Below are 23,761 nucleotides of genomic sequence, written 5' to 3'. Positions count from 1 at the left end.
CGGCCCCATCCGGAACGGCAGAAACCCTCTGGCGGCCTGAGAGTTCAGGCGACAAGGCGACGGGGCTCCACTCGGCCCCAAGAGGCATTTTTTTTTCGCTGGGCCTTTGATCGCGGCCCTCACACGACCTTCTTCTTCCTCCTCTCTCAATGTCTTGCTGCTCCAGTCCCTCTGGCTTGTCTCTCCAGCCCCCCGCGATGAGGTAGTTTGTCCGTCCCGCTCGTTGTCCTGGTGTTCTTCTTCTGGTCCTCCTTGCATCGTCATCACTACTTGCGTACTTCCTCTCACCGGTCCTACCGCCCCTCCAGATTCACCACCACTGCGTCGGATTTTCCTGGCTCCTCCCCGCTTCCGAAACAGCCTCCTACTTCGATCCTCCTCGACACCCCCAATTTCCCCAAACAACTCCCTTCTACCCCTCAGGTCACCATGGTTCGCAATATCGTCGTCATCGGTGGCACCTCCCACCCGCAACTGACTCAGACCATCTGCAATGTCCTCGGAATCCCTCCGGCCGAGGTGCTACTGTCGAAATTCTCCGTCGGCGAAACCCGAGTCGAAATCCAGGAATCCGTTCGCGGAAAGGATGTCTACATTATACAGTCGGGTGGTGGGAAGGTGAATGACCATCTGATGGAGCTCCTCATCACCATCTCCGCCTGCAAGACCGCCTCCGCCAGAAGAGTGACCGCGGTGCTTCCGCTATTCCCCTACTCTCGCCAGAGTGATATCCCGTACAACAAGACCGGAGCTCCGCTGGTCAAATCTTCTCCCTCGGAAAAGTCGGGTAACTCCAACGGCTATACTTTCGAGAGTACCCCGTCTACCCCACATCCCGGAAAGGCCGAGAGCGCAAGCCTTCTGAATGGCGTCGACAACTTGCAAAAGAGTCTCGCCAAGGCGCAGTTAGAAGATGTCAGCAATGGCAGTCCCGTCAAGAAGCGCCCGGTCAACGGGCTCTCCCGCAGTGATACCCTCGAGTCCTCCAAGTCGGACGCCACTCTCCCCAGTACCGATGACAGTACAGTCAAGATCAACAACTTCCAGCCACGCCCGGGCTACAAGCAATGGGTCGCTCAAGCCGGTACCCTGGTGGCCGACTTGCTCACTTGCGCCGGTGCGGACCATATCATCACGATGGATCTGCACGATCCTCAATACCAGGGTTTCTTCGACATCCCGGTGGACAACCTGTATGGACGTCCTCTTCTCAAGACCTACATCCAGCGGAACATCCCCAACTACAAGCACGCCGTTGTGGTCAGCCCCGATGCCGGTGGTGCCAAACGAGCTACCGCTATCGCCGATTCCATGGGGATGGAGTTTGCGTTGATTCACAAGGTTGGTGAATTGCTTTTTCTCATTTTGTTTGCCGGCTAACCTAACAAACTGCAGGAGCGCCGCCCCACCAAGATCACAGACCGCCAGAATGCCACCATGATGCTGGTCGGAGATGTCAAGGATCGCACCGCCATCCTCATCGATGACCTTGCGGACACGTCGAACACCATCACTCGCGCCGCCAAGCTCCTGAAGAAGGAGGGCGCTTCCTGCGTCTACGCCTTGGTGACACACGGCATTCTGAGTGGCGACGCCATCGATCGGATCAACGCCAGCGCCCTTGACAAGGTCGTCGTGACCAACAGTGTTGACCAGGCCGACCACCTGCGACGATGCCCCAAGCTGGAGGTTCTGGAGGTCGGGCACGTCTTTGCCGAGGTAAGTAACGAACCTGCATACATTAGATCGAAACCTTAATTCTCACACTCTGCAGGCCATCCGTCGCGTCCACCACGGCGAAAGTATCAGTGTTCTGTTCCAATACGACTAACGGTGTTTCCTTGAATGTTTTCTCTAATTGCTTGCGAATTTCGCTGAAGATGTCTGAATGAATTTTTCTTTAAAAAGGAGCGACGACCCGGGCCCATATACTCTAGGATTTTTGTTGGCTTTATTTTTCTTTTTTGCTAGACCACGGTTATGCTGCTGGGCTGCTACACTGGATCGATTTTTCTACGCATCTTCTCTGCCTCGCAGTCGCATATCTAGTGTCTCTGCTTGAATCTATCAGATGAATATAAGGCAAGAAGCTAGAAAACGATAGGTCGGTAAATCCGCCTGTCAAGACTGTTTTTCTTTTTCTCTGTACCATTAGCCTCCTCTGGTCTCTTGGGGTGATGGTTGTTTCCTTTCTTTCTTTCACCGGCTGTTTGCTCTATATACATATGCTCATCATGGAGGGGTTGGTTATTTCATTTTTTGTTCTCTGAACGTGCGGTTGCATCTTTGCTGGACCTTCAGCTTCAAGCATACGGTGTGTTTGACTGAGGCCTTTTTTCATGTGTAATACGAGTTGAGGTTGCTGCGAAAAGCTTCAATCATTGGCGCATTTAGAACGCTTTTGGATTTGTCTTATGTTTGCCATACTAGCATTACGCCATCAAAAAAAGCACTTTTCAAAAGCCTATACGAGATCAATTCCAAAGTCTCCCGCAGAGACGGAGATGTTCTGATCATCTATACTAGAAGTATGTCACAGGAAGCAAATGAGAAATTCCCCAACGCCCAAAGCAAAGCAGAAGAGATCGCAAACAAAGCTGGCAGGGTATGCCCCGGATTTGATGCGCTGGTTACAGATATCGGGTACTAGACATGAACACGACGGAAACGCAACGAAATAAAGTCACAGAGGAGGGCATCTAGAAAACGGAAATGAAATTTCCGATTCTCTCTTTCTGGTTCTGGGCAATGCACTCGGCGATCCAGGTGACGTTCCGGATTTCCTGATTGGGGTCAGCATGCTTATAAGAAACGGTCTGTTAAACTTTGGGTCGTTACCTGCTCCTTTAACCTCATCCAGGCGTACACCACGGCCGGGGTAAACTGCCGGGTGAACACAATCTTGGACATCTCCATCTCCTTCTGGTAGAACAAGTCCTCCAGACTCTTCCCATCGGAGCCACCGCCCATGCCGCCGAGACCGCCTCCCTGGGTGAGGCCCACGGCATCGAAGAAGGCCTTGTAGTCGGCGGAGATGCTGACGGCCAGGGTGACGGACTCGATATCGTCCGCGCGCGAGAGCATGAGCGACCCCTCGGGGTACAGCTTGCCGAATTCCGGGTACAGCTTCCTCCGCTCCTGCTTGGACAGCTCGGTGCCGAATGAGTTGAGGGTGATGTTGATGGCGCGGCGGTCGGCCTCGAATTGCAGGATCTCGGACATGACCTCCTGCGTCGGGGTGCCCTTGAAGTCCGGGTGGGAGTTGACGAACTGGTGAAAGTCCTCGAGGTAGTTCTTGTAGAGGGTGTTGCGGACGATCTCGATGTTCAGCTCGTCGAGGTCCTGGTGGCTGAGACTGCCCTTGAAATAGCCGGCCAGCGGGGTTTCGATCAAGACGGAGTTGTACAGTTCCTCGATGTTGGTCGCCACGCACAGCACAGGCAGCGTCTCGAACCAGCCCAGCGGGTGGCAGCGCTCCAGCAGCTCGCGCGTGTCCCGTTCGTGCAGCGTCCCCGTGATCAGGAGCGCGATGTTGTCGATCATGTACCCGTACGTAAGGTACTCCAGGAACTTGGCGGTCGAGCCGGTCGCCTGGGCCATGAGGTACCGGAACTCTGCGACGAGCTTGTCCGTCATCTTGCCGGCGAGGGCGGAGGTGGAGGGGTTCGGAGGGAGAGCCGCGAGGAAGTCGCCGTAGGCGGGTGCAAGCTGGAGTTTGACATCTGCAGGGCACCCAGATGATTAGAGCAGGTTCGAACGATCGCAGGGACAGTAGAGCGCACCATCTATCGTCTCGCATTGGGTCAAGTTGGAGTAGTTCTGGCCGGTGAGGAGGGTGTTCCGATACCCTCGGACAATGCCTTCGACAAAGCTGTTGCGACGGGTGTCAGTCTGGAGGGAAGTCCGACGAGGAAGCGCATATACCTACCCGCTGTTGACGTTAAAGAAAAGGCCTTCCATGGTGGGAAGAAGATGGATTGAGAGCAGCTGCCAGAGCTACGATGTCTGCGTTTTGTACCGAGTATAACCTAGTGTAGTCAACAGCTGGAGCTCGTCTGGCCTTCCCCGTGAGATGTCACGTGGCTGGCGGCCGCTGCTTAAGTCAGCGGGCACCGCACCGCCACACCGATGGGCGGCGGGTGTGGCTGGTGGAGTTCGCTTTTTTTCAACTTTTTTAGTTTGTAAAAATTTCCCGCTGCGACGAGATCACCTTCTCTCCAACAGCACCTCCGGCTTCGTCCACGCCCGGCCGTTTCCCTCCTCCGACTCTTTTGCATTGCTCCTCTAGAGCTGGTGTTTTCGTTTTTCCCTTCTGTTTTTTGCTTTTAGAATACACGTCGCGGGGAATTGAGAACGTGCACCATGACTCTCTTCATCCTCACCGAGACCAGCGCGGGTTATGCCCTGCTGAAGGCCAAGGACAAGAAGCTGTTGAAGAGGGATGATTTGTCCACGGAGACTGCCACTCCTGAGGGCGTGTCGAATCTGTAAGTGGGATTGTCTCTTTTCTGTGGAAGGAAATGTGTCGATGGTTTCACGCGCACAAAATTTTTCCACAAGCAACAATCAGTCTAACTCATCATCTACAGGTTGAAGCTGAAGAGCTTCCAGAAATTCGACAGTGCCGCTACAGCTCTGGAGGAAGTCGCCTCGCTCGTGGAAGGAAAAGTCACCCCTCGTCTTGCCGGACTTCTCGACGAGATCAAAGATGAAAAGAAGGTCTCGCTGGCCGTGGCCGACCCCAAGCTCGGTATGTCTTTCGGGTGCCTCTGACGATGGAAACCAGGCTAATAATTTCCAGGTAACGCCATTGGCAAGCTTCCCGGTCTTGATATCCAGCTCGTTGCGGACTCGACCACCACCGACATCTACCGTGCCATCCGTGAACACCTGCCCACCCTGATCCCCGGCCTTCTCCCCCAGGATATGTCCACCATGTCTCTGGGTCTGTCTCACTCACTCGCCCGTCACAAGCTCAAGTTCTCGCCGGATAAAATCGACACGATGATTGTGCAGGCCATCGCCCTGCTGGATGATCTGGACAAGGAGTTGAACAACTACGCCATGCGTGTGAAGGAATGGTACGGCTGGCATTTCCCCGAACTGGCCAAGATCCTCAACGACAACATTGCCTACGCCAAGCTCGTGCTGAAGATGGGCATGCGCTCCAACTTCGAGTCCGCCGACCTTGCCGAGATCCTCCCCGAGGAGATTGAGGGTGCCGTCAAGGCCGCCGCGGACCGCTCGATGGGTACGGAGATCAGCCAGGAGGATCTGGAGAACATCCAGGCTCTGGCCGAGCAGGTCGTCGGCTTCTCCGAGTACCGTCAGCAGCTGGCCAGCTACCTGACCGCTCGGATGAATGCCATTGCCCCCAACTTGACCGCCCTTGTCGGCGAACTGGTCGGTGCGCGTCTCATCGCCCACGCCGGTAGCCTGACCAATCTCTCCAAGAGCCCGGCCTCGACGCTCCAGATTCTGGGAGCCGAGAAGGCGCTCTTCCGTGCACTGAAGACCAAGCACGACACCCCCAAGTACGGTCTCATCTACCACGCCTCGCTGATCGGCCAGGCCACCGGTAAGAACAAGGGCAAGATGGCCCGTGTTCTCGCCGCCAAGGCATCCCTCGGTCTCCGTGTGGATGCCCTCGCCGAGTGGGACGACGACGTGACGGAGGAGGACAAGGCCGCCCTCGGTACGGAAGCCCGCTTCAACCTGGAGCGGAAACTGGCCGCCATGGAAGGCAAGCCCCTCAAGCCCCGCGGCGTGGCGATCGCCCCCAACGGCACGCCCGCGCAGCCCAAGAAGTTCGACATCAACGAGGCTCGGAAATACAATGCGGATGCTGATGCGATGGTCGACGACGAGCCCAAGTCCGCCAAGAAGCAGAAGAAGCTGGTGGAGGAGGTGCAGGATGAGGAGATGGCCGACGCCAACGGCGCGTCCGACTCCGACTCGTCGGAAGAGGAGTCCAGCAAGAAATCCAAGAAGGGCAAGTCTGATCTGGAGAAGATGGCCGAGAAGGCCGGCCTGAGCGTCAAGCGGTACCAGCGCAAGCTGGAGCGCGGCGAGATCGAGTTCGACGCGGAGGGCAACCCGACGGCGGTCAGCAAGAAGGACTTGAAGAAGGCCAAGAAGGAAGCCAAGAAGGCGTCCAAGGGCGATGACAAGAAGCGCAAGCGGTCCGACGAGGGCGAGGGAGTGGACAACGCGGAGAAAAAGAAGAAGAAGAAGAAGAAGGACGAGTAAAGACAAAAGTTGGCAGCGACCCTGATGGATCTATTTTCAAGTTTTGTATGATATCACACACACATCTTGTGGGTTGACTTATTTGTTTGTTTGTTTGATCTGGATGGCTTTTACGGATGGAATTTTCTGGTCTATCCATGGCGCAGCGGTGCTTGTTGGTAAGGCAGTTAGGATAATGTGATTTATAGCCGCAGTCTTCCTTGCTCTTAGACATTTCCTCTCACCCTTCGCTACACTCTGCACGACATTCACCATGAACATGTCTCTCACCCCAAACACCCTCTACATCGCCCTCTACGTGCGCACCGATCCGCCTGTCCCTGACAACTTCCACTGGGCGTTGTACTTCCATCACGATGCCACCAGGGGCGGCACAAAATACCACATCACGAACGAAGGGGGCCAGAGCGCCTGGGTGGCCAGCCACGGGCCTGAGTCCAACATTTTGAAGACGTTTCTGCTCGTGGGACTATTGCGCATCGTCGACGTCCCTCCTGGCGCTGTCGACGCCGTGGACCAGCTGATCCGCCGCTACGACGCGCAACTCAACGACCTCGGGGTGACGTGTCGGACGTGGCTGTTTCGCGTGCTGCAGTTACTCCAGAGGCAGGAGCCTAGTCCGGTCGATGCTGTGGAGGATGGAAAGGTGCTGGATGCGAAGGTTGATCTGGAGACGCTGGAGAGAGAGGTCAAGGATTGGGGGAACCGGTATGCAGCAGAGGCGTGTCGGAACGTGCAGCCCAGACCGGTGGGAGATCTATCATTAGACTAGTATTAATTCCTCATCCTATATTAATTTATTCCTTCATCTTATTCTCCTACCTACATGATCTGATCGGGAGCATACAACATACATACACTACAGAGTACTGCATAGTCCCCTCCACCAGGAGCCTACCGCCCGCGCATTCTGCCGCCAAAAAAAGCCTCGATTTTCAGCATCACCAGTTCACTCAGTCCCCTCACCCACACACAACCCCCACAATGAGGGTACGCAATCCCCCCTCCCTCGTGCTAGACCCATCTAACAACCCAGATCATTGACCCCCAATCCGCCGTGCTCTCCAACATCGAGGTGCTAGCCTACCTAACCGCGAACCCCCCGCGCCGCCCGCCAAAGCCGCCGCCCAACTCGCGACATTGGGTTCCCAGTCCGGACCTGCGCGACCACAACACCGTCGTCAAAGAGGTACGCGCCTTGCGTCAGCATTTGCCAGCTTTTTGGGAGCGTAGCTAACAATCACCAATCCAGATACACAACTACGTCGCGCGCCTCTCCCCGCACCTGCTCAACTACCCAGCGTACATCCACGAGTCGCAGCGCCAGCAGCTCGAGCGCCTGCAGACGCAGACGGACGCGGATCCGGCCGCGCTCCCGCCCGTTCTCCCGATTGACAACTCACCCACGCCGCTGGACCATGCCCTCCGCGAGCTCATTGCCCGGCTGCAGCCGTACGGCCTGACCAAGGGCGAGGTGCTGATGATTCTTAATCTGGGGGTTGGGGTTGGCGGCGCCGCGGCTGCGGAGGGGGAGCAGCAGGCCGCCGAGGAGGAGGGGGGTGAGGAGGTGCAGGATGACGGTGGGGAGGGCGGGGAGCAGGCGCCGGTTAATGGGGACGGCCATAACCACGACGGTATGGATGTGGATGGGGAGGGACAGGCAGAGGGTGGAGAAGGCGCAGAAGAGGCTGCGGAGATCCCCGAGGAGGACTATGGGGCGCTGGCGCTGCTGGATACGGTGATTGAAGAGCGCGAGGAGCGGCTAAGTAACGAGGATGTGGCGGCGATATTGGCTATTATTCGAGAGACCTTGGGAGGACAGGCGCCGACCGAGGCGTGATGGTTTCTGGTTTTGGGCGATGATGACTGACTGACTGATTGACTGATGTATGTATTGTACGATATCTAACGTTCTGGGTTCAAGATCATATCGATTCCTCTATGCATGTTGGTATCAAGTGTCCCGCTGGGGACAGGGTAGCAAAAGCTAGAAATGTTATACAAGAACAGATCGCCGACGCCAGTCAGCTGGAAACAGTAATCAGCAGGATCCAAATTAAAAGCAAACTCCCAACACCCACGGAATGCATTCCACGACAGAGCAGCAAGTGGCGATATTGCATGTGCAGGAGAATGAAATATATGCAGAGAAAGTCCCAGGGAAGACCGAAGTGCACATTCCCAGGTAGACAACTTCGCAATCATCACTTCTCCTTGCCCTTGATCAGATTCCCAAACTGGTTATAGACGGGCTGTTCGTCGTCATCGCCGCCCTCGTGCGCCCACCTGCCGAATCCATCGTCGAAGAGGTCACGTTCAAAGCCCGTGCAGACTTCGGCGAAATCGAGCCACTCGCCTTTATCTGTCCAAAGGCCGCCCTTGCCGCCGCGAAGGTCCCACCATTCTTGACCTCCCAGCATGGCGGACTGCGCGGCTTCGAACCCAGTCGGCGAGCGCATGTACTTGCGAAGAAGCGCACGAGCATGTGGCTGGTACCACATCTTCTTCCACCAGAAGTCCCGCACAGCAGGATCTCCATCTAGATGCACCAGCGCGGGGACCGAGGCCGAGTGGATATTCGTGAGGAGGGGAATGTTGTGCCAAGAGGTGTTCTTGCTGTTGGGAAGCTTGTCAAGCGTCTTGTTGAAGGCTGGGCTCACCCATTCGTCCTTGGCGAACTTGGGCTGCGTGAACGGGTTACCGATCTTCTCCGCGGTGAGGTCGTCGGGGAGCAAGAGGCGGTGCTCACGCGGGACTCCATGCTCCATCTGGACAGAGGACGTCTTCGAAATGTTGTTGTACTTCAGCCATTCGACGTCCATCTTGGAGTTCAGCATGTTGAAGAAGATTCGAGACTCGTAGTCGAGCCCGATCCCATACTCATATCGTCGACCACCCTCGAGATGAGGGTCGTCGGCTCCTGTGATATTGGAAGCATCGGAGATGCCGATCTGTCGGTAGAGGAACTCTTTAAGCCAGCTGGAGCTCCGACGTCGTTCCAACTCTCGCACATACTCTTGCCGCCCAAACATCTGGGTCAGCGCAAGATAGTCCCCGCGCACATTGCGATGCTGGTCGACAAAGTGCAGCAGTTCGGCGTAGATGGCTTTCAGGTCACCAGCCTGGCCAATCGCAGCACCGGGTTTGATCCACCGAGGTCGGATCCGGTGCTTGTGCGGCTGAAGATCGGTCTTCCAGCCGTAGACGTCAGGCGGGAGACTGGACGACGGCACTGCGACGCAGCCCGCGTCATTCGGGAGATTGGGGAAACACTCCTTGCTCGCGGAGAAGAGCACCCGCTGCGTGTATTTCTGAACTTTTTCGTCGCCGGCTCTGCGCGGCGCTCTTTCGAGCTTCACCAAGCCGTATTTCTTCAGTAGTTTCTCGTTGTTCTCGCGCAAGAGATCCTGAAACCGCTGGATCATGACTTCGGGTGGCAATTGGAAGAAGAAGTCCTGGCCGTCGGCAATGAGGACGAAATCGTCGTCCCGCACGTGCGGGGTGTATGCGAGAAAGTTGTATATGCCAGTTATGCGGTCCACCATGGCATCGTATTCCCGCGAGCCTTCGGGGAGCTGTCGCCCGTACCGGACGAGCGTCGGAGGCGGATAATTCAGGATCATCGCAGAGGTGATCAGGCGACAAAGCGCGCGGGACTTTTTCCGGGCGGGGATCGCGACGTGGAAGGCTGGGTTGGTCTTGGTCAAATTCGTAGGGAGAGTATCATTTATGCCTATCGTCGGGCCGTGGGGTGGGAGGACCTGGGAATGTTCGGGGCGATCGTGGAAGAAGTGAAATGATGGATACTTGGCCCAGTAATCCACCTGGGTCTGTGGAGAAGGACATAAAAGTCAGCACCTGTCTGCAACGCCTAAACTTGAGATAGGAAGACATACCCCGCTCGACGAGCGCAATATCATAACGAGGAAGAAGAAACATGCTGCGACCGTAAGAAACAGGGTCCTGGTCGGACGGGCTCTCAGACGACGATTGCAGGCCTGCTGGTAGTACGTCGTGGCTGTCGACCGGGCCGATTTGTAGTAGCCGGCCAAAGGGCTATTGGGAGAGGCCCAGGAGGCCGCCATGTTGAGAAACGTCTGGAGGCGAGCTTGTCCCTTTTGTGAATAGGACGGTGGAGGAATCAGAAAACGCAGGCTTCAACGAACGAGGTCAAAGTCATCTGCACGCGCTCCGGTGGTACAAGCTGAAGACAGGTCAATCAATGCAACGGCGGTTTAGTGATGGCCGCCAGAATCCATGGTTGAGTGGGCTCTCGCAGGCAGTCGGGAGGGTAGGGAGTGATGACGACAAAGATGCCGGTTGCACGCAGGATGAGGAGGCAATTGGCGGGAGAGACGGAGAGGAGAGTGAAGGCACATCCCACGCGAGAGGAGACGAGGGACCAAAAGGCCAGAGTAGTAGATGGGATTGAGTACTACGTTGCAAAAGTGACCGGTTAGGAGATGATTGACGTTGGCGCCGGTGGATTAATTTCTCCATCAACTGACGTACTCCAAGTGCCGCGCCAGCAGGGTTCCCAGTCAGCCAATAGTAGATAGCCGTCCTACTATAAGTAAGACCCTAGAATAAAAGCCACTCCGTATAGATCTGATATAGTGACTAATAAATAAATGAATAAAATAAAGAAAGAAAAAGAAATATATCTAATTTTTATACTAATTACTAATACGGTAAAGTAGCCTGAGGAATTCACTCAGTGCCTTGTTGACGAGCTTCAACGCTGCAGTGAGTATAGGATAGTAGGACATAGTCCGTACACTTCGAAATCACCCTAGCAAATAGCTATTACTTCATGTATTGAATTAGTCAACTCGAATGGTGTTGGTGGTTCAAAAGCTTCAAAAATTGGTGGCTATAGCAGAGAATCTGTCGCTCGGTGGTTGATTACGTTGCCACACCGGGTAGTTAGGTGTGGGATGTGCTTGGCACGGATGACAATGATAGGATAGCAATTTGGATCCTCCCAAGCAATCTTCATTTTCTTAACTTCCGAGTCCAGCCCATCGATGACCACTGGTCTCTCCGATCCGGTGGGAGCGTTCTCGAAGAAACCCCGCGGCGGAGATGTGCGGCCCCGAGTCGATCCCCGAGATCGATGGAGGAGTGAAATCGGGCTCCCCGACGAAAGAGGCGTGGAGGTGGTTGGTGCCCTCTCTGAACGAGGTCGAAGCAGGACTTCTCCCTGCTTAGATGGGAACCGGGAAGGCGTCTCCTTTCCCACTGGCTCGATAGGGCTTCCCACACAGTCTCCTCTGAGGGTTGAGGCATGTTTTCAACAGCAGTCTTGACCAAGTCCGCAAGAGATGCACCACCCATGATCTTCGGTGTGGGAATATCAACATCGAGTTCATTAAGGAACCATGCACGTGTATCAACCGTGATATATCCCTCCAGGATTATCCCAATGCATGAACATCCAGTCGTCAGGAGGGACAGTACTATGGGCATTGTAAATCACATTTTGATCCTCTAGAACAGGTGAAATACCAGCTCCCAGGATTCCTGGCATGATAAACTGGTCAGCTACGAATCGTCAGCTAGGTATGCCAATAAAGGTGTGGGACCCACCGTCATGGAAACTCATATTCCCCGGTATGGCGTTAATTGGCACCAAACCAAAGTCACCGCTCGCGTCAGGTACAGTCAGGCTATCGCCCGAATCTGCATTAAGGTTGGGATCGCTTCTCCCACCAACCCTCATCCTGGAAAGGACAATACCAACAGTGTCTGCAGCTCGCTTTGACTCGTTCGAAGTGGAGCTTCTACGCATCCAGATCCCTCTGGCGCGTTGTAGCGCACGTCGAATTTCATCGTTCCTCTCTCTGGTTCGTCCATTATGGAGTAAGGAGCATAAGATCATTGCTGCCGTAAGAAACTGATGATTCATCAGCGAGGTGACTCGCCATCGCATCTCGTGCAGTTGACCTCCGGCACAAGTTTCCTCATCAAGCACATTCTGAAGCTCGAGAGTGCCCATCGACGCATCAATGCATGCTTGCCACGAGTAATCAAAGCCGTCCTGCTTGCCAGACGAAGACGGCATACACAAGAATCGCTGATGTAGCATAATCTGGCCCTTGTAGAGCATATGTCTGATGAATAAACGAGCTATAATGACCTGTGGAGAGTCAGTTACGCTCGCCGCCATCGGCTTCCACTTCAGAGGTGCTGGGATGCTAGCAGCGGCATCATGCAGGATACGATCCACCTGCATAACCTCTTCATAGGAGCAAGGCTTGACCCTGCTTGCGAGATCTGCAATGATACCGAGTGCCTTCAACATCCGTCTGCGAGCGATAATCCCCAGAGCGGTCGTAAGTTCAGTTTCTGGTCGTGGAGGTGGTAGTTCCTTGGTGTCCTCATCAAAATCGGCATCGTTCAAATTCCTTGGCTCAGCAGTATCACACTTCCAATCCGAGATCATCCGCGGCATCCCCATTTGGCTTGAAATCATGATGTCGCTCATGAGCACAGTTGCCCAGACTCGCCGCCGCATTTCACCATGGAAGGGTGAGATTCCGGGGAAGTGACTAGGATCACGGTGGTAACCCATGCGCATCGCAAGATTGACTTCCATAGCGAGGAGGTACCACATATCTCTGTTCGCATCCGTACAAACGCAGAATTCCGCATAGATATAATTGATGATCGTTTCCAGGACATATGGACCCGATTTCGTATATTCGCCCATGATCAAACATTGAACGGTCTTTTCACGATAGAGATCAATCTGCCGGGACAGTAGCTCAGTGTCGGAGTTATCAGGCTGATTCGATGCCAGACAAGCAAGACATATCATGCTGAAAAGCAGTCCGACCCATATTATCGGGACGGTCGAAGGGTCAGCCCAGAAGAGCTCGTACTACGGCTTATCAGTACTGGATCCCCGACGCGTAGGATGATAGGATCAAGTTCTAGTACTTGCCTCTCGCAAGAAAACGGGTCCATGGACAGCAGCTGGATATCACCGAAGCATATGAGCTATCGATTAGCAACAGATAAAAATCGTCGACGGGACTTACCGGCTGAGACAAGATCCAGGTAGTTGAAGTAGCGGGAGATATAGCGATCGACTGCGTATCTCGGAGGGAGCGCAGACAGAATATCATCTCGAGATGTTGGGCGACAACGTCCATACAAGAGGAACGCGCCATCTCGACCCGGAGCACTTGAGTCATCATTATTATCCTCGGGATCATCCGCGATCTGACCTGGACTCTCTGCTAGCCGTAATTGTTCTTCTCGATCCACATGGTCTTTGAGATCGGCTATGCCTTCTAGAATGGCAACCCAATGGTCCCCTCCAATGTAGAGGAGCTCTGATGCACTGATTTTCATACTGCCACACTCTGAACGCCCATCTATTGGAGTATCCTCCGGCATTGTATCTGACGGAGTCGGCCCCAATTGTCGTACATCAGCGTTGGCATGCATGTCAGCAACCGCTGCCGAGGTAGACATGACAGACATGACAAGACGTTCCAGTTGGACTAAACGATCATGCATGTTTGGTTGCGCTTTCGGAGTCGTCATTGCTGGACCGGCGACAGTTGAACTGTTCTCTGGGTATGTACATGTTTGACCGCGTGTAGAACATAAAGTGCACGGCCTCTTGCGATCGCATCGTGACCTGGATCAGATTTAGTCCACATGCTGTGCGAAGGGTGTGGTAGACGGCTTACTTTCGACGCCTGCACGGATTACACGACAGCTGGGGCTTTTCTCTTCGCCGACTGGCGTTGAACAGGGGCCGCGATGGAGTTGTAGTGTCACTTTTCTGTGCGGTCTGGGAGGAATCCATAGTCTTGACTGGGGGGAATGAATTCACGTCTGGATGATTGAATCAGTGAGGTGAGGAGAAACGGAGATGGGTGTACCTGATATCCGGTTGTCTTGCCTGAGGCACTCCGTCTGCCTATTCCGTCGTAGCGCAACTTTTCGCGATATTTCTCTCTTAGCTTACCAATTTGGAGATGGTCTTCTCTTCCTGCGTCCCTTGTATAGTGTGAACACATGGCGCTCGTTCGTATTGTGGCCCACTCGGCGGATCTATGGATCTTCTGTGATCGTCCGATCCGACCCTCCGACCCTCCGCTCCTATACTCCGTACCTGGGGTTGGCAAAGCATACTGCGGAGGAGAGGTTGTCTTCGCGACATCTCCGATGCTCCTATCTTGCAGATGATTCTAAACGCCCATTGTCCTATCTCCGGCCACTTTTATCTATTAAACGCATCGATGGCTATTCCTGGCTTCGTCCGTATTCATTCTCTCGGCCATCCACGCCTGCGACAGCACCAGCATGACACCAAGACAGCTGGAGAAAGGCAGCATGGAAGACAGTGTTCTTCCAAAGACCGAAGTCGTTGACTGGGATGGGGATGACGATCCCACCAACCCTCGCAACTGGCCAGAGTCCAAGAGGTGGGCGCATGTAGTCATCGTCTCTATCTTGGCTCTTATCACGTAGGCTTTGGTTGATGCAACTCTGTGGCTGCGCAATGGCTAATTTCTCTGCAGGAACATGGCGCCCACAATGTGTGCCCCGGGGATCAGGGAAATCGAAGCCGACTTAGACATCGCTTCCAGTGTTGCCAGTACCCTCGCTGTCACACTGTATGTGCTGGGTATTGCTATTGGACCCATGTTCATGTCACCCCTCAGCGAAATCTACGGACGCGTGCCTATTTACCACGCAGCAAATGTCATGTTTGTGGCCTTTATCCTTGGCAATGCGCTAAGCCAGAGCCTATCGCAGTTTCTCATCTTTCGGTTCCTCTCTGGCTGCGCTGGCGGTACCCCGATGGCTCTTGGTGGAGGGACGATTGCGGACATTACGACCATCCAGAAACGAGCTGTGGCAATGGCTCTATTTAGTATGGGGCCTCTGGCGGGACCCGTAAGTCGCTAATCGCACCACGCCTTCAATTCCACACAGACATTGGCTAAGATGTCGCCTAGGTTCTCGGCCCAGTAATTGGGGGCTTTGTTGCGGCAGGGCCAGGCTGGCGTTGGACGTTCTGGTTGCTAGCCATCTTGGGAGGAGCCGCCGGCATCACGGCACTGGTCGTCATGCGCGAAACCCATCCCAAGGTCATTTTGGAGCGCAAAGCCACCCGTCTGCATGCTACTACTGGCCAACCGAATTTACGTTCCAAGCTTGGGAGTACTTCGCTCTCCCCATGCCAGGTCCTCGTTCGGGTCCTAATCCGACCGACTGTGCTCCTTTTCCGATCGCCCATCCTATTCGTCATATCTCTCTACGTGGCGTTGGTGTTTGGAGTGATGTATCTCCTCTTTACAACCTTTCCTAGCGTGTTCGAGGGCCAATACGGCTTCAGCACATCCATATCCGGGCTCGTCTACTTAGGCCTAGGTGTTGCCTTAGTCACTAGCATGCTCCTCTTCAACGTTCTGAATGGACGGGTACAAGCGGCACGCATGAAAGCCGATGGGGTGCAACAGGCTCGACCAGAATACCGCCTACTCCTAATGATTTGGTTCAGTCCTTTTGTCGGGCTCGGCTTGATCATCTACGGCTGGACGGCATACTACAGGGTTCATTGGATCGTGCCTATCATTGGCACAGTCTTCATGGGGTTTGGGGCCTTTTTCGTGATTGTACGTCTCGACGGGATCCCACCAATCGCGCTGAAGCTGACGAGCTGATTGTCTAGATGCCCTCGCAACTGTACCTAGTTGATGTTTTTGGATCCCAGGCAGCTGCCTCCGCGCTGGGCGCTAATAATCTTCTACGATACATTTCGAGTACCTTTTTGCCACTCGCGGGGCCCGCCATGTACCATAGCCTGAATTACGGGTGGGGGAATACATTGCTAGGGCTACTTGCACTTGCATTCGTTCCAGGGCCGCTTCTGTTCTATCGGTATGGCGAGCGCCTCCGCGCCAAATCTTTGTCGAACCTGCATGCTGTGTCAAAATAACCCTGACGTTACCTCGGACAGCTGGAGTCGCAGCTGAACCGGCTACGAGGGACAGGAGAGAAAGGAACGAGGTCTTCATGTCCGGCTCAGCTGTTCTGCATAAAAGAAAACCCACCAAACATGAATTGTTAATGTTCAGATTATGTGGCCGGTGAGCCCGACCAGATAACGTTGGCAGGGTCCGTTGAACCTGCTTTTGGGACATTGCAGGGGGACACTAAGACTCTTTATATCGCGACTTCCGGGGGCATGGTGTTTCTTATCAATGGGACTGTAGTCGAGGGAGGCAAGATAGTAGCGGTTGATATGCCTGCATGAGCTCTGTGTAGGTAGTAGGTATGTTGCTACGATATCTTCCAATTCGTGCACGAGGCAGGGGTGCTATATACCCATATCGAGAGTGGGACTGTATACGGCAAGGGAATTGAGCAAAACACCTTCATAGATATTGCACACTAGACGCTACTGGTATTATTACTACATCACAATCACCAATTCCACCTACACAGACAATTCTCAACGCGGCTTCTGTTCATCGTCGATCTATGCGCCGCGTCATCGACCCTCGGAGCTATCCATGTCTCTTCAATCTTGGCTTTTTCCCTCTGTCGTTTCACGAATACATCCGCTACGGAGCACCGACGGTTGTATCTTTTAAAGAAGGAAACAGAAGAAATATAATCAATGTCTACTCCAGATAGATCTCCTCCCGTAATCGCTGCAAATTCTTGAAGATCCCTCCCCCAGGCCCCTCGCTCTCCTGACGTCGATGGCCACCACCCCACTGTCGCTGTTGCTGGGACTGCGCAGAGCGACCCTGGTCCTCCAGCGCCCGACGACGCTCCTCCACCATCTTACTCAACCCATCCACAAACCGAACGCGCGCTTTCTCCTCCGCCGTGCCCTTCCACAGCGTCGCCAGCACGCGGAGTGCTTCGACCCGCTGCGCAGCGGCCTCCAGCCCCTGCTGGCCGCCGCCGTGACTGTTCAGCAGCTCTGTCACCTCGTTGCGCAGCTTCTTGGCCACCTCCTGGCCCTTCTCCTCGCGACTGTGACTCTCGGGCCCGGCTTCCGGCGCCGACACGGAGATAAACGAAGACGTCAGCGACGTCTCCGACGGCGGCAGCGGCCATTCCATCGCGTCGCCGAACGTCTGCACCACCTCTTCCAGGCGCGACCGCACCTGGTTCAGCGTCCGTAGTTTCGTAATGTAGTCTGGGTCTTGCGCCGCCGCCGCATCGGTGCCGGGTTCGTTGTGTTTGTCGGTCTCGTCGCCCGCAGATGGGCCGTCATCTGGAGCGGACGGGGCGGACGGGGCGTCTGGGACGAACTTGGCGATGTCGTCGCGGAGCGCCTCGGTCAGGGTGTCGGAGAGCCCGATGGTCTCGCCGCGCAGCACCTCCACCTCGTAGGCGAGTCGGCTGCCCGCTGCGGAGGATCTCGTCCGTCAGTTGTGTCAGGGTGTTCGAGTGTCGGACGTTCTGTGCGTTGATCTGCGTGAGAATCGACTGGACCTGGGAGGCCAATTCGGGAAGAGAGACCGCCCCTGGACCCCGGGGCGCGAGGGACTGCGATGACGCCAGCGTCAGCGGGGGGAGGACATCGTTGAGGAAGTCGGCGGGATCGAACGATGGATCGGTGAAGTCGGGGGTGATGTCGAGGGATGTGCGTGAACTCGGGGTGTGGGCGGCGCGCGATGGGCTAGGGGTTTGCGACGGAGCCATTTCGTCGATCGGCTAGGACTGGTGACTTCGCGGAGGCATTGAGGGGGGCAAGTTCGCCCGTCTGTTGAGTTTCTCCTATGGCATGGGATGGCTGACGAGGGATGGACAGCTCAGCCGGAAGAATGAGGGTCGTTCTGGACCGTTTACTGCTTCGGCCCCGCTACGGCTACCGCCTGCACAGTTCCCTATACGGAAAGGATCCAGGAACGCCGCCAGTACTAAGGTACTCCCTACTAAGGTATGTAACGGACTAGGTACCTACTCTTATCCGACAATTATATTCAATCATAGCTCAATCAATTGCTCATACTACCTATAGAAACAGCAAACATCATGTGTCGGACTAGTAGGAAAGAATGTGGGTATCGTTCTCCAAATAAACAGGAAAAGCAGCGGGCACATATCCCCCTGCAAAACACAATAATAATTAAAAGACAATTGGAAGATCCAAATTAACGTATACTCATACCAATTCCATCATCTTGCGCTCCGACAAGACAGTGCGCTCAGATGTCCTCAACCACACGAGCGTTCATCGCGCGCTGGAATCCCTCATCTACCTGGCTGCCAGATCCGTATCGGCTCGGGCCCTCGCCGGCGTTCTCCGCCGCTGCAAGCTGCTGTTGGACAGTCTGGTTCATAGCAGGCAAAAAGATCACCTTGCTGTTGGCAGTCTTGGCCATGGACTGCATCGCCTCGAGGTATCGAATTTGCATGGCAGGAGCGGAAGAAAGAATATCGGCGGCCTGGCGCATCAATTTGGCGGACTCTACCTCGGCGCGAGCAGCAATGACCTTGCTTTCACCGATCCGCTTGGACTGAGCGGCCATCGAGAGCGAATCCTGCAGGTCGTTGCTGAAGATGATATCCTTGATAAGCATAGACTCGACCTGGACACCCCATCCGGCCGCGACGTCCTCGATGATCTCCGATGTCGACTGCGCGATTTCCTCCCGACGCTCAATCACGTCCTGTAGGACCCGCGCACCGATGACATGGCGGAGGGTGGTCTGAGTGCGCTCCACGAGGGCTTGTCGGACATTGGTGATGCCAAAGGCAGCTTTGTGGGGGGAGATAATTTGGTAGTAGATGACCGAGGTCAGGTTGAGGGTGACATTGTCCTTCGTCATACAGACCTGGCGGGGCACCTCGACGATCTGGATTTTGACATCGACGGCGGTAAGATGCTCACTCAGAGGGTTGACCTTGACAAGACCAGGATCGACGGCCCGCTCGAAGCTAGCATAGGCGTTAGTCTGCGGTGTGGGTGTTATAACAGATCCGAAACAGCTACTTACCGTCCGAACTTGGACACGAGACCAACTTCGCCCTGGGCAACGGGCTTGTATGGGTTGGGGCAGCAGATGCAGCACGGAATCGCACCGAGGAATCCAATACATTCTCCGAGACCGTGGACTAAAGACGCGGTTGATTAGCTGCGCGATCGAGGATGTGCCGTCATTCTGTTCGAATCCATCAAGACTTACTTAATCCGGCGTACCACCCGTGCGCTTCTGGGTTTTCTTCATCATGCTCGAGTCTCTGGGCATATCTTGGCTGCAGGTCCGCCAGACGAGCGGGCTGTACGTTCACCAGGCGCGAGGCGTGGGCATGGGCATGATCGATCGGTTGTGCGGGTGCCTTTCCGTTGGTGGGCGTGAGAGTCTCTGCGGTGGACATTGTGTTTTGGATGAATCCGAGTTAATCGTCTATATTGTTTGTGGTGGTGTGGATGGATATCGCGATCGAGGGCGCAGAGTTGTAGTGAGGCGAAAGAGCGACCTTATCGCGACGACAGACAGGAACGTGGTGGGTATAAATAAGGTTGCAGGAAATCGGTCGGAATGCAGACTGCAACGTTGCAGGCTGATGAATGTTTGCTTGAGAAAGGGATGGAGGATGGAGAGGAATGGAATCCGATGCGGGACGCGAGGAGGAGGCGTGGTTAAATAAGACCCTGTCGCGGGAATGATGACTTCTTCTTCTAAGGGTAGTACTACCTAACCTCCTACCTACAGGGTACTACTCACTAACTACTACGCACTGCTAGGAGAATCCCCACATCATCAGGTCGCCTTATGGGTATCCTCTTTGGGGTTAGTCTGTCCCCGCCCCCCCAAGGCGGAGCACTTTAGCTTCTCCTATGACCGTCCGTCCTCCGCGCCCCGTTTCCTTCTCCTCGAACTTCTTCTCGCTTTTAAGTGCCCGACGTGGCGGCGTCATACCATCCCCATGCCCCATTTTCCGTTATCTCGCGTAACATTTTACACCGTGACAGGACCCTTTCGACAGCTTTCCCTTTTGCCGTCATCTGAGAGCAATCCATGGGAGTCCCTGACTATCACTCGGCCTCGGGCTGTTTTTGTGGATCATCCGACATAACCAACACGAAAACACCTACCATGGACTTTTCCATTGGCCCTTCCACCAGTACACCAGAAACCCTATCGGGAGCACTGCCGCAATGTGCCCGGCAGACCCAGTTGGCCTGACTAGCAGGCCAAGAACAACGCCCTTGTGGGTTCAATAACCACCCGTCTAGGAGAATGGATAACTCGGAACCGCCAGGCGTCATACACGTGAGCTTGCCATGCTTCCAGATGGTTTCTAGTGGCTGTGGACAGCGACCCTTGGTCCCATTGAGGCTCAGAGGGGATTCTCTGCATCCTTCATGCACTGCCTTGATTGTGTAGCTCCACCGATCCTTCATGGGCCGTAGTGCGGCCAAGACGCGCTACTCGGTTCGCCGAGTTATCATCTGTATGGTGATGCAATAGCGAGATCTCTGGGGCAACCGTAGTCACTCTGTTATGTGGATGACCATCAGATGATCCTACTCTACCTCGGATGCGTCCTTCATGAAGTTAATGTTAGTCATAGTGCGTGGAATAATAAGCACGTCAAGCATCCCATGGCTCTATGGTCACGAACTGAGCTATCCACTGCAATTTGCATCAGGGCTGTGCTCTCACATGGTCCAACACGAACAACACAGCTTGCGGCACTGGCTCCTAGGCCATTCAGTGATTTGATCCTTTGGCGCCAGAGTACACCAAATACCCTCGTGGTTGTATTATAACCACTCTATGTACCACCTTTGCGTGGACAGGTCGACATCCTTTGACGCTGTCTTACCCTGTTCTATGGAGTATCTACCCTAGCCAAAGAAGGATCAGGAGAAGTCTCAATAGACGGAAAGCTCCCATCCAACCCGAAAAATATGAGTGGGTCTTTCGCACCACTACGCCATGGTAAGCACTGCCATACAACACATAGGGCGCTAGTTCTTCCAGTGAGGTTCTGTGTGCCCCAATGCGATATCTAGCTCCCAAGGATTTCCTGTCCGTGTGGCATAAATTAAGTGGCCTGTTGACGCAATTTGTCGATATAGGAAGTAGGGATGTTGATACTTGGGTCAATTGACCCTAGTAGGTATTACTGTAGTACATATTACCACACCACCGTGTATGTTCAATGTTGGATGCGACAAAGAGTGGTGGAGCAGATGCCATGCATAAGGGTCTAACCGGTACTGTTGCAGTTCGCATCACAGCCCTCAGAGAAAAAGTGTGGTTTACTCCATGTACGATAGTCTATTGTGGCCAGTAAATTTAATTTTATCCTATATTGCATTATTTTGAGAGTATAAACAATAACAAGCATCATTGGTCTAGTGGTAGAATTCATCGTTGCCATCGATGAGGCCCGTGTTCGATTCACGGATGATGCATTTCTTTTTGCATTTGATTTTTTGCCCCATCCTATTTTTACATCCTCTAGATTCAGCCGGAGGGAGACATCTTAAATGGTATTTCCATTTCTCTCGACATACACAAGTCCAAAATTGACAGTAACTCTCACTTATTGCCCTCAGACACCAACCCAACCAAACTAAGCCAACAGGCCATTGACAAATTCCAGCGCATCCTGGCCATAGGCCGTCCCATAACCCTGATGCACAGACCCGTCATTGCCGTTCGAGCAATACGGATCTGCCTGGTCACAGTATGACTGAATGATATTGGTATACGGACTGCAAGACAGATCTCCAGACCGAGGGTCAAACTACATCCGTCAGTATCACCATCGGCTATATTCGCGGACAGACCTACCCCTGATGCAGTCGACGTTCCCACATTGTAAGGCGCACCGGGCGTATGGCGGGGGTCACCCATCCAAATCATCGCCTTAACATGGGATCCGACATCACTCGAGATGGCGGCAGAGGTGTCACTGATGCCCATATTCGCATCACCTCCACCACACATGGCGTCGTCGATGATTTGTGCCCCCTGGAATCATGAATTAGCACTTGTATACCCTACGTGCCTGAGAGACCATGGCATTCAGTGGAGTGAGCATCCCATACCTGCGAATATCCAACCAGGACAATCTGGGTGTCAGGGCAGTTGCCCACAAACGTAGCAACCTGGTTCGCGACGGCTTGGACACCCTGCTGGACGGAAGACGAATATGCATTGTCTCCAGCTGCGGGATAGTCAATTGCCTCGGACGTCGCGCCAGGGTGAGCATTGAGGATCAAATCCACGACGGTCCCGGCGGTGCCAAACCCGGCCGGCGCGGTTGTTTCCCGGGCTCCAAAGACATGGATATTGGGACAGCTCTGGCGCTTTCCAGGTTCGCTGGGTGCGGCCAGCGCACTGCTGGCTAGCAAAACGACGGACAGCTTGGACAGCATTCTGAAAGAGAGCGTAGAAGTGTTTCTTGGTAAATTTCCTTCAGATTCTGTGCGATGGGAGTTGAGAGACGCCTAGTCATACGCGGGCACTGTCTGAATTTATGTCAGAGGCCTCGACTTCGGCGCAACGGATGTTTCATGTCGATGGAGTGTTTGACTCGCTGCTTCAGATAATCATGCCATTGAGGCTGCCGTCCTGTTTCACTGACTCGTACTTGGCAATTAGCCGGTGCATTCTGGGTGTTGCCGGTAGCGAGTCCTTAATCAAACAAGCAAAGGTACCATGCTCAGCTTACTATCTGGGATCAGGCTGCCCAATAACTATAATCGTCTTGCAGATCGCAAGTCCCCTTTGACCGATGCTCCTGCTCGGATGCTCAAGGGTTTGGTGATAAAAGACTAGTCGCTTTGAGCTACCTGGTAGCTTCACCATTTTAGGCTGATTGGCAAAAGTTCCAAGTCCCAATGGCTGCTCAGGTAGTATTCAAGTGCGTTTCGAATGGCGTCCTTGGCTTACTTTAGGCTATGAAATATGTGGAGATGATCTGCCTGGAGCGCCATGGCTGATGCTAAACTCCACGTACTGAGTGCTTTGATTCTGCGGACTGCCTTCATCCGGAATATCCTTGTTGGTATCAATCTCCTTATCCGGACGCTCGAACAACGTGGTTTCTCATTCTTGGCATCTGTTTCCAGGCCCGTCGTTGGGTTACGGGCTCGAAGTCCTTCCACACGGATTTACGGCCTGTTCTGGCATGTCGGCCGGTTTCATAGCCTGTTAGTTGAGCTCTAGACTCAGCGACAGCTCCTCTGATCAACACGCAGCGAATGGGTTATGCACCCTCTGAGACGGGTCCGCTGGAGGTTGTGCATTATGTGACGGGTATAGGCGACGAGTGTGGTGTGAGACTTGGTTGTTTGGTTATGCCCGGTGACAGTTGAGCAGGTTAATGTTCTAGAAAGGAAGCAAGGATCTTGTCTTGGATAGGTGCAGTATAAGGACCGGTTCTGATTGGTTTCAACCTCGTGTTCAACAGTTTTGCTGACATCTATATCAGAGCCCTATAGACTCAAGCACACAGAACAAGCACATGGGAGAAACCCGAAGGATCACTGTCAGAGAGC

General features: G+C 54.1%; 10 protein-coding genes and 1 non-coding gene across 11 annotated transcripts; 5 read left to right on the top strand and 6 right to left on the bottom strand.

The window, feature by feature from the left end:
* Positions 1-429: 429 nt before the first annotated feature.
* ATEG_04065 (ribose phosphate diphosphokinase subunit PRS5) lies at positions 430-1,831 on the top strand (the record flags this gene model as incomplete). Its single annotated transcript, XM_001213243.1, has 3 exons — positions 430-1,341; positions 1,396-1,719; positions 1,775-1,831. The coding sequence occupies 3 exons, from the start codon at positions 430-432 to the stop codon at positions 1,829-1,831; spliced, it is 1,293 nt and encodes a 430-aa protein (XP_001213243.1).
* Positions 1,832-2,699: 868 nt separating this feature from the next.
* On the bottom strand, positions 2,700-3,960 carry ATEG_04064 (H(+)-transporting V0 sector ATPase subunit d; the record flags this gene model as incomplete). The annotated part of the gene is made up of 4 exons (XM_001213242.1): positions 2,700-2,783; positions 2,839-3,722; positions 3,783-3,871; positions 3,929-3,960. The coding sequence occupies 4 exons, from the start codon at positions 3,958-3,960 to the stop codon at positions 2,700-2,702; spliced, it is 1,089 nt and encodes a 362-aa protein (XP_001213242.1).
* Positions 3,961-4,362: 402 nt separating this feature from the next.
* On the top strand, positions 4,363-6,249 carry nop58 (RNA-processing protein NOP58; the record flags this gene model as incomplete). Its single annotated transcript, XM_001213241.1, has 3 exons — positions 4,363-4,487; positions 4,590-4,750; positions 4,802-6,249. The coding sequence occupies 3 exons, from the start codon at positions 4,363-4,365 to the stop codon at positions 6,247-6,249; spliced, it is 1,734 nt and encodes a 577-aa protein (XP_001213241.1).
* A 984-nt stretch (positions 6,250-7,233) lies between these two features.
* On the top strand, positions 7,234-8,089 carry ATEG_04062 (uncharacterized protein; the record flags this gene model as incomplete). Its single annotated transcript, XM_001213240.1, has 3 exons — positions 7,234-7,239; positions 7,286-7,438; positions 7,502-8,089. The coding sequence occupies 3 exons, from the start codon at positions 7,234-7,236 to the stop codon at positions 8,087-8,089; spliced, it is 747 nt and encodes a 248-aa protein (XP_001213240.1).
* Positions 8,090-8,453: 364 nt separating this feature from the next.
* ATEG_04061 (glycosyltransferase domain-containing protein) lies at positions 8,454-10,334 on the bottom strand (the record flags this gene model as incomplete). Its single annotated transcript, XM_001213239.1, has 2 exons — positions 8,454-10,079; positions 10,146-10,334. The coding sequence occupies 2 exons, from the start codon at positions 10,332-10,334 to the stop codon at positions 8,454-8,456; spliced, it is 1,815 nt and encodes a 604-aa protein (XP_001213239.1).
* A 1,307-nt stretch (positions 10,335-11,641) lies between these two features.
* ATEG_04060 (fungal specific transcription factor domain-containing protein) lies at positions 11,642-13,448 on the bottom strand (the record flags this gene model as incomplete). Its single annotated transcript, XM_001213238.1, has 3 exons — positions 11,642-11,793; positions 11,839-13,132; positions 13,293-13,448. The coding sequence occupies 3 exons, from the start codon at positions 13,446-13,448 to the stop codon at positions 11,642-11,644; spliced, it is 1,602 nt and encodes a 533-aa protein (XP_001213238.1).
* Positions 13,449-14,571: 1,123 nt separating this feature from the next.
* On the top strand, positions 14,572-16,213 carry ATEG_04059 (MFS transporter; the record flags this gene model as incomplete). The annotated part of the gene is made up of 4 exons (XM_001213237.1): positions 14,572-14,735; positions 14,790-15,168; positions 15,231-15,890; positions 15,947-16,213. 4 exons carry the CDS (start codon positions 14,572-14,574, stop codon positions 16,211-16,213), a joined length of 1,470 nt encoding a protein of 489 aa, XP_001213237.1.
* A 688-nt stretch (positions 16,214-16,901) lies between these two features.
* ATEG_04058 (uncharacterized protein) lies at positions 16,902-17,937 on the bottom strand (the record flags this gene model as incomplete). Its single annotated transcript, XM_001213236.1, has 2 exons — positions 16,902-17,641; positions 17,766-17,937. The coding sequence occupies 2 exons, from the start codon at positions 17,935-17,937 to the stop codon at positions 16,902-16,904; spliced, it is 912 nt and encodes a 303-aa protein (XP_001213236.1).
* A 506-nt stretch (positions 17,938-18,443) lies between these two features.
* Positions 18,444-19,617, bottom strand: ATEG_04057 (slipin family protein; the record flags this gene model as incomplete). The annotated part of the gene is made up of 3 exons (XM_001213235.1): positions 18,444-19,176; positions 19,236-19,353; positions 19,425-19,617. The coding sequence occupies 3 exons, from the start codon at positions 19,615-19,617 to the stop codon at positions 18,444-18,446; spliced, it is 1,044 nt and encodes a 347-aa protein (XP_001213235.1).
* Positions 19,618-21,596: 1,979 nt separating this feature from the next.
* Positions 21,597-21,667, top strand: ATEG_10542. Its single transcript has one exon. It is a non-coding gene; the product is annotated as a tRNA-Gly (tRNA).
* Positions 21,668-21,828: 161 nt separating this feature from the next.
* ATEG_04056 (acetylxylan esterase precursor) lies at positions 21,829-22,636 on the bottom strand (the record flags this gene model as incomplete). The annotated part of the gene is made up of 3 exons (XM_001213234.1): positions 21,829-22,002; positions 22,050-22,229; positions 22,307-22,636. The coding sequence occupies 3 exons, from the start codon at positions 22,634-22,636 to the stop codon at positions 21,829-21,831; spliced, it is 684 nt and encodes a 227-aa protein (XP_001213234.1).
* Between the last annotated feature and the right edge of the window lie 1,125 nt (positions 22,637-23,761).

The sequence above is a fragment of the Aspergillus terreus genome, genomic scaffold, assembly GCF_000149615.1.
Source record: "Aspergillus terreus NIH2624 scaffold_5 genomic scaffold, whole genome shotgun sequence".
Classification (NCBI taxonomy): Eukaryota; Fungi; Ascomycota; class Eurotiomycetes; order Eurotiales; family Aspergillaceae; genus Aspergillus; species Aspergillus terreus.
Note: the sequence above shows the minus strand (reverse complement) of the source record. Positions and strands in the feature narration are given on the sequence as shown.